Source organism: Orycteropus afer, unplaced genomic scaffold (genome assembly GCF_000298275.1).
Source record: "Orycteropus afer afer isolate SDZICR_OR568_19922 unplaced genomic scaffold, OryAfe1.0 scaffold00043, whole genome shotgun sequence".
NCBI classification, from domain to species: Eukaryota; Metazoa; Chordata; class Mammalia; order Tubulidentata; family Orycteropodidae; genus Orycteropus; species Orycteropus afer.
The window spans coordinates 14,785,665-14,794,678 of record NW_006921630.1 but is presented as its reverse complement, the minus strand read 5'-3'; the positions used below and the strand labels follow the sequence as shown (position 1 = coordinate 14,794,678).

The 9,014-nt window shown below is 37.8% G+C and overlaps 1 protein-coding gene across 1 annotated transcript in view; it reads right to left on the bottom strand.

The window, feature by feature from the left end:
- SWT1 (SWT1 RNA endoribonuclease homolog) overlaps positions 1 to 9,014 on the bottom strand; it is a 188,509-nt gene that overhangs the window by 143,299 nt on the left and 36,196 nt on the right. The window contains exons 2-4 of the mRNA XM_007937682.2: positions 8,466 to 8,583; positions 6,035 to 6,118; positions 4,460 to 4,518 (exon numbers count right to left, since the gene is read on the bottom strand). Coding sequence (XP_007935873.2) covers positions 4,460 to 4,518; positions 6,035 to 6,118; positions 8,466 to 8,583 — 261 coding nt within the window. The remainder of the gene's footprint in view (positions 1 to 4,459; positions 4,519 to 6,034; positions 6,119 to 8,465; positions 8,584 to 9,014) is intronic.

Sequence of the window (9,014 nt, the reverse complement as noted above, 5' to 3'; positions counted from 1 at the left end):
TTCAGGTCTGGAATTGAACCCACACCTATGGTTTCCAGCCAAACAATGTACAGGCATGTGAGTTAAACATTTACCTCAAGTAGCCACACACCCTGGAGAGAACAATCATGGGAGAAGGAAGGGCTGCATATGCACAGGGAGACAGCTCAGGGCACAGGAGAGTATGGAGGGACGGTCACTGGGAAGAGGTAAATATGGGGAGGAAGTGGGAAGGGAGCTGTTGCATTATAAACTGTGGTCAATGACATGAGACAAAGTATATGTGAACTGCTCTATGGAAAGTGAATTTACTCTGTAAATCTTCACCGAAATCACAATAAATAAAATTAAATTAAAAAAAAAAAAACTTTCATTATCATTAGATTATTTAATAATTTAGCCACCAACATTTTCAAATATGACAGTATAGGAACAATAATTTCTTAACATTTTCAGCTGCTAGACTGCTCTATTAGTCATCAAAACACATATTTAGGATACTAAACCAGATACTTTCAACTTAGATCAACAGAAGATAATGGCATTATTTGCCTAATTCTGACAATCTTGGGCAGTGCTCATAGCAATAGTGTCATCTCTCTAATAGTAACTGAGTATGTATCTTCTCTTCAACTCCTGGCCTTAAATATTTGGTCAATGGTGATGTTGTTGTTGTTGTTAGGTGCTGTTGAGTCGTCTCTGACTCACAGTGACCCCATGGACAACAGAACAAAACACTGCCCAGTCCTGTGTCAACCTCACAATCCCTACTATACCCAAGCCCATCACTGCAGCCACTATATCAATCCATCTTGTTGAGGGTCTTCCCTTCTTTCATTGACCCGCCACTTTACCAAGCATGATATCCTTTTCCAGAGAATGGTCCCTTCTGACAACATGACCAAAGTAGGTGAGACGAATTCTGGCCATTCTCACTTCCAAGGAGCATTCTGGCTGCACTTCCTCCAGCACAGATTTGTTAGTTCTTTTAGCAGTCCATGGTACTTTCAGCATTCTTCACCAACACCACAGCTCAAAAGCATCAACTCTTCTTCAGTCTTCCTTATTCATCATCCAGCTCTCACATGCACATAAGGTGACTGAAAATACCCTGGCTTGGGTCAGGCACATCTTAGCCTTCAAGGAGACATCTTTGCTCTTCAGCACTTGAAAAAGTTCTTTTGCAACAGATTTGCCCAATGCAATACTGCTTTTGATGTCCTGACTGCTGCTTCCATTGATGTTGACTATAGAACCAAGTAATAAGAAGCCTTTGACAACTTCAATCTTTTCTACATCTATGATGATACTGCTTATTCGTCCAGTTGTGAGGATTTTTGTTTTCTTTATATTGAGGTGTAATCCATACTGCAGACTGCAGTCTTTAATTTTCATTGGTAAGTGCTCCAACTCATCCTCACTTTCAGCAAGCAAAGTTGTGTCATCCACATATCTCAGTTTGTTAATGACCCTTCTCCCAATCCTGATGCCACGTTCTTCTTCATTTATTCCACCTTCCCAGATCATTTGCTCAGCATACAGACTGAATAAGTATGGTGAAAGGATACAACCCTGATGCACTCCCTTCTTGATTTTAAACCATGCAGTATCCCCTTGTTCTGTTGAACGACAGCCTCCTGGTCTATGTACAGGTTCCTCATGAGTACAATTAAGTGTTCTGGAATTCCCTTTCTTCTCAATGCTATGTGTAATTTGTTATGATCCACACAATCAAACACCTTTGCATAGTCAATAAAGCACAAGTAAATATCTTTCTGGTATTCTTTGCTTTGAGCCAAAGTCCATCTGACATTAGCTATGGTATCCCTCGCACCACATCCCCTTCTGAATCCAGCCTGCATTTCTGGAAGTTCTTTGTCTATACACTGATTTTATAATTTTTGAATTATCTTCAGTAAGATTTTACTTGCATGTGGTATTAATGATACTGTTCAAAATTTCTACATTCTGTTGGATCACCTTTCTTTGGAATGGGTACAAATATGGATCTGTTCCAGTCAGTTGGCCAGGATGTCTTCCAAATCTCTTGGCATAGATGAGTTAGTGCCTCCCACACAGCATCCGTTTGTTGAAACATCTCAATGGGTATTCCGTCAATTCCCGGAGCCTTGTTTTTTGCCAATTCCTTGACAAAGTCAATTATTATAATGAAATGTGCAAAGACTTGGAGTTGGAAAATTAGAAGGGAAAGACACGCTTGGCATTTCTCAAGCTGAAAGAACTAGGAAAAAATTTAAGCCTTGAATTGCAATACTGAAAGATTCCATGGGCAATACACTGAATAATGTAGGAAACATCTAAAGAAGATAGATAGAATATACAGAATCACTATACCAAAAATAATTGATAGATGACCATCTATTTCAGGAGGTGGCATATGATCAAGAATCAATAGTATTAAAGGAAGATGTCAAAGCTGCACTGAAGGAAGTGTAATGGTGATAGTGCAATATTATTGGAAAAAATCCCACAAACTGAAATTGTACAGTGCTTAAAGAAATGCTTATAAAATTTTTCTGAAGCAGATTTAAGATGACTGCTGTCACTTATATTTTTATTGCTAATATATTTATGTATACTTAAGCCATGGATATGGAATTGTAGTACTGGAACAATGTAACTCGTTTTCAGGGTAACAAAATTTTCTATCTGTATCTCAGCTTTTACTGTTTACACACCAATTTTAGCACTTAGTCTGGAGGTGAACAAATAGAAGATATCATAAGAAATACTTAAAACCTCAAAGCACACGGCAAGTAAACAACAGCAGCAAATGAGCCACTCTCTCTACAAGCAAGCTATGGTTATCAGAAATCCTGCATGGTTGGTATTGGGATCTGCAAAGCAAAGTATTACACCTTCTTTTGTTCAAGCTACTTTTTAAATATATGATAGCTTCCATACCATACTGTTTGAATATCCTGTAAATACATGACAAGACAGCATTAAAATATCTTATGTGCCATATAGTTTATCTTTGGCTAAAAGAAATTTTTACAAGTTACATCTAGAGTGCTTGCTAATATCTGAAAGCATATATTCAGCTATTAAAACAATAAATCCAAATGGCAAATCTTGTTTATATTACTCACGTTATTATTCTGATTAGATACCTATACAATGGCAAGGTCATTGATGACACATGCATTAGGCATGCAAAAATGTTGCTGATGTTGGTAGTCAGCTGTTCAGTTTTCCAAAACCTGAAGCCAAACGGCAGATTTTGAAAAAATACTGAAGCCAAGTTGTACTTCAGTACATCTTTGAATAACTTACATTCTGTTCTCAAAAGAATTCAACATTATTTCTTCCTGCTCCAAGATTAAGTGGGCAAATTTAAGGGAGTTATAGATAGGTCAGAAGTCAGTTTACGTGTCACCCTCTTACACAAGAATGTAAGAGCAAAGGCTAGAAAATGTGCCCTTAAACAAAACGTAGCCAGTGAAAAGCCAAAAAATGTTTTAGTTCTTAAAATAAAATTGACAAAGGATACCAGGGAAAAAGGCATTAAAAATCTGCTTTGAAATATTTATAATGTGTTAGTCACCACAACATGAAACTTGCCATAGAATCTGCTTCAACAAATAATGATATAAAAGCAACATACCACAAAACAAAACAAATCAGAAGGAGACGATTCAGGAAAAAAAAAAAAAAGAAAATTCAGAGTCAGGTTGAATTTTTTGTTTTGTTTTACAGCAGACAATAATTTGGCTTGTTTGGGAAGCAGAACTTGTATTTATAGATTTAATGCCATTTCAATTGTCTTCCCATAATCCTTATTTTCAAAGAAATCTTGATTTTTACCAACTACATGGTTGTCAAGTATTACATATTTTAGGAACCTGGTTTATCCTCATTAGCGGCAAGGAATTCCTTCATCACAAAGTTCTCTGAAATTTTTATACAAAAAATGTAGAAATTAAAGAAAAATAATTTTCATTATTCCCGTCATTATTCCCAAGTTCTCTAGTTGAAGCCACTTCCTGGTTAATTAACAGTTTTAGAGCTCTATTAATTTAATGAGCTATATATTCTTGTCATAGATACTATGGAAAGATAATTTATCCAAAATTTCTAAATTAGTCCTATGACTCTTCCATTAGTATATGTAATGACATCATGTACCTTATAATGATGTGCCAAAGAGATAAAAATCCCCATTTTATTTGAAAATGTCATCTACACAGCATAAACAGTTGGGTTTCTTTTAAGTTTTTACTGTGATTTCAGTGAAAGTTATAGCATAAAGAGCTTTAATGTACTTTTTATTTCATACTTTTTCTTAAATGTATAGTAATATTAGAAAATTTAATAATCATAATCATTGTTACAGCTAGAGTATTTACATGCAAAGCAGTGCTAATCCAACTTAATAAAGGCTTTTCTAAATCTAAATATCAGTCTCATAATAGGCAAAAAAAAAACACAAAAGATATTGAAGAAAACACAAATTTACCTTTTGAGTTCTTGTCTTCTTTTTGTATTACAGTACAAAATATCTGTATGATTTGATTTCTGAAAGAAAAGAATGTGGTAAGTACTTTACCATTCACCCTTATACTATAGCTTAACATGTTTAATCTGCTGTCACTGTTTCCAGTTATTTGTATGAGAATGGAAAGAACTCTGGTCTTGGCTCTGTTGCTGTATACAACTTTGTGTCCTCACATAAGTCACTTAACTTCCTGGGTCTCAATTTCCAAATCTAAAAATGCAAATAATACATCTATCTTGCCTACCTCAAAAGGAAATTGTAAAGATCTAATATAACCATATACATAAGATTTAAAAAAATGTCTACGATCAAGCTCAATTGGCAAAACATACTATACAAAATATTGTTCCACCTCCTACTTTGGCGAGTAGCGACTGGGATCTTAAAAGCTAGCAAGCTGCCATCCAGATGCAACGATGGGTCTCTCCTCGTTAGGAGCAAAGAAGAAAGAAGAAAACCAAAATTAATGGAAACAATCAGTCCTAGCGACTGGTATACCATCCAATCTGCAACCTATACAAGTATGAGACCCAGAAGAACTAGACGGTGCCCGGCTACCACTGTCATCTACTTGGAAGGGATGTAGGAGATCCTGGATAGAGAGGGAGAACAATGTGGAACAAAACTCAAAATCATTTGGAGGAAAAAAGAAAAAAAAAGGTGGGGACCAGGTTTGCTGGTCCAATAGAGCCTGGTGGAACCACTGAGACTATGGCCCCTAGCTGCCCTTCAGGTCTGGAATTGAACACACACCTGTGGTTGCCAGCCAAACAATGTACAGGCATGTGAGTTAAACATTTACCTCAAGTAGACACATGCCCTGGAGAGAACAATCATGGGAGAAGGAAGGGCTGCTTATGCACAGGGAGACAGCTCAGGGCGCAGGAGAGTATGGAGGGATGGTCACTGGGAAGAGGTAACTATGGGGAGGAAGTGGGAGGGGAGCTGTTACATTGTAAACTGTGATCAATGACATGAGACAAAGTATATGTGAACTGGTGTATGGAAAGTGAATTTGCTCTGTAAATCTTCACCGAAATCACAATAAATAAAATAAAATAAAAAAAAAAAAGTCTACATTTATATCCACTGTTTTCTATTCCAAAATGGCAGAGTCTATTAGAACATGAAAGAACTTGATAAATGCTTTTTGATAATGATAAGGAAGAAAAACCAAACACTAGTTTTCTTTCTACGAGCTCTGGTAGCATAGTGCCTAAGGCACTTGACTGCTATCCAGAAGGCTGGGGGTTCAAACCCACCAGCCACTCCTCAGAAGGAAGGTTGGGCAATCTACTCCCACAGTGATACCGCCTTGGAAACCCAAGGAAGGGTTGCTATGAGTCGGGTCCAACTCGAAGGCACATAACAACAACAACAACAGTTTTCTTTCTACTGGTTATCAAAAAATGAGTATCATATAAGTGAAAAAATTAATAGAAAAGTACTGGGAGCAAATTTATATATTACTTCACTTCACATTAAAACTTTAACATAAACCATTTTTAGAATTAGTTATGGTATCTAAACACTCACCAGTTTTCTCTTTTCTGAAGAAACTGATCTTGCAGAGTAAGAGGAACTAGTAGAACTTGTTGAGATATTTTTCTCTTTCTTATCCTAAGAATGCCATTGGGGATAAAAAAAAAGCAAGAAAAGCAAAAAAAAATAACATTATTTCATCATTAGCATTATACATCAACATTCCTTATACATTCAGTAATGAATTTCAGAGGGGAACAATTTTAAAGACACATAATTTTGGCATTAGGGAGGAAGACACAAATGGAAATCAGAAAACCTAAATGCTCTTGAATTTAAGAGATGACATGGAAACAAGTGTCATAGAGGAGGCCAGCTAACAACTCAGAGCAATGTCATGGTGGGATTCAGTCTTCAACAAAGTTGTTATGAATTATGTTCCTCACAAAAAATTCATGTTGAATTCTTTACCCTGGTACCTATGAAAGTGACCTTGTTTGGAAACAGGGTCTTTGAAGATGTTATCAGTTAGATTTAGATAAGGAATTTAACTGGTAGTGCAGTAGGTAAGCACTCAGCTGTTAATGGGTTTATGGTTCAAACCCATCAGCTACTCCCAAAAAGAAAGATGTGGTAGTATGCTTCCATAAAGATTATAGCCTGAGAAATCCCGTGGGGTAGTTCTACTCTATCCTCTAGGATTGCAATGAATCACAATGGACTCGATGGCAATGTGTTTTTGGATCCTGGAATAAGGTGAGTCTTAATGCAATGAGTGTCGTACTATGAAACAGAACAGAAGAAAGGAAGCCATGTGAAGATGCAGCCACACTGGTGCTACTAAAAGCCGGAAAAAAAATGATCTTCCCCTACAGCAAACAGAGAAATGAATCTGACATCCTCAATTCTGACTACCAGCCTCTAGAGCTGTGAGACAATAAATGTATGTTCCTATAAGTCATCCAATTTGTGGTACTTTGTTACAGCCAACTTAAGAAACTAATACAAAAGCAAAACCATATATTCTGGTATTTTCAGTAGATTCTAAATTCTATAGGTCCAGAGTGGTTTAGGAGCCCTGGAGGTATAATGGTTAAGTAAGTGCTCAGCTGCTAACCTTAGTTAGAAGTTCAGACCCACACAGCAGTTCTGCAGGAGAAAAGACCTGGAGATCTACTCCCATAAAGATTACAGTCTAGGAAACACTATGGGGCAGTTTAACTCTGTCCTATAGGGTCACTATGAGTTGGGACCTACTCAATGGTAACAAAAGTGTGGTCTCAAACTAACCATTCATTTATTCAACAAACATATTTTGAGTGTCTATCCTGTACCAAAAACATTCTAGATAGTGGAGACAGAGTATAATGAAAAAAAATAATAATTTAAAAAAAAAAGGCCCCACCCACCTAGAGGTAAAAGTCTAGTGCTGCTATTGTTGTTATGTGCCATCGAGTCGGAACCGACTCAAAGCAACACCTCCTTGGGTTTCTGAGGCAGTATCACTACAGAAATAGATCGCCCAGCATTCCTTCTGAGGAGTGGCTGGTGGGTTTGAACCACCAGCCTTTTGGATAGCAGTCAAATGCCTTAGGCACTATGCTACCAGAGCTCCTAAGGTCTAGTGCAGGGATTTATAAATAACCAACTAATAAATTTAGTATGTCAGACAATCCTATGGGAATTAAAAATTAAGCACAGAAAGGGAAAGAAAGTGCTGGGAGCTGGGAGCTGGGAGTAGGAAGTGTTGCAATTATAAATAGTTAGAGAAGTCACTACCAATAAAGTGACATCAAAATAGAGACCTATGGTGAAATGAGTTCCCTTATATGGTCTTTCCCTTGGTTCTTTGGGAAAATAACTTGAGAGACTGTTCCCCTATGACCTCTGCCCTAGTTTTATACCACAGAGAGTTTGTTACGTTTGTCTAGATTGACTGATAAGAGTTCCGGCAAGAAGGATGGCAGGGACATATGAGAGGCTGACAACAGGAAAAGAGACAGGTGGTGAATGTATAAGTGCTGTCAACTAGTGAATAGAGGAGAACAGCAAAATACCCTGCCTCTGCTTACATAGATAACATACAAAGAAAACAAAAATCATGGGCAAAATCACTCCAACAGACAATCACCAATTAAATATAAACATAAAAACATCACAATGCCTCAGAGACAACAGAGCAACACAGTCCACACAAACAAGCAAGATAAAGCAGAAGAAACAAGGGACCAGGATACAGACCCAAAACACATCCCTGAGGAAGATGCAGCATTGGAACTCTCTGATATATATTACTAATATTTACCCAGGTCTTCTGTAGCTGAAGTCAGAAACTCGCTTATGTAAGCGTAGATATGTCTCCTTCCAAGGGCCAATTTATATTCTCATACCAGGATTCTACCTGAAGAGGCAGATTTGAAAGCCTGCAGGGGAAGCCTTGAACAGGCCCACTTGTGAGTGGGCTGGGACCCTCCCTGAAACATACGCATGATTTGTATACTTGGGCGGAGGAGGGCATCAGACATCCCTGGAGCATGCCTGGTAAAGTAACTGGTGAAATGGGCCTGAAGGAATTCTGAATGGTTGCAGTAGAAGTTAAGAGCCTGCAGGAAGGAACTCAAGCTATGTTCACTGTGTTCACTGCTTGAACCAGGCACATTCGGTGAACAGGTGTGGAGGTCTGACACCAGATTACTTTCAGGTCATATGTAGTGGTGGGATCTGCTGCAAGAGAACTCATCCTGAGGGAAGGCAGTCTAGCATAGTGAGCTCAGCTCAGGAATACAGCCTTGTCATTAGGATAGTAGAGCTATTCTAACAACAGCCTGGAATCAGGACTCCTATCTGTGCCTGTGCCAACATCTCATGGTCTAGTATAGAGAAATGGTTCAAAAACAAATGACTAAATATATTTTGGCAATTCTTAAAAAAAAAAAAAGAGTTCCGGCAAGATGGCGGACTAGGCACAAGGACTGCACAGATGCTCTTCAACAAAGAAAAGGGAAACCAATTAACACAGACACAGAAGATAATC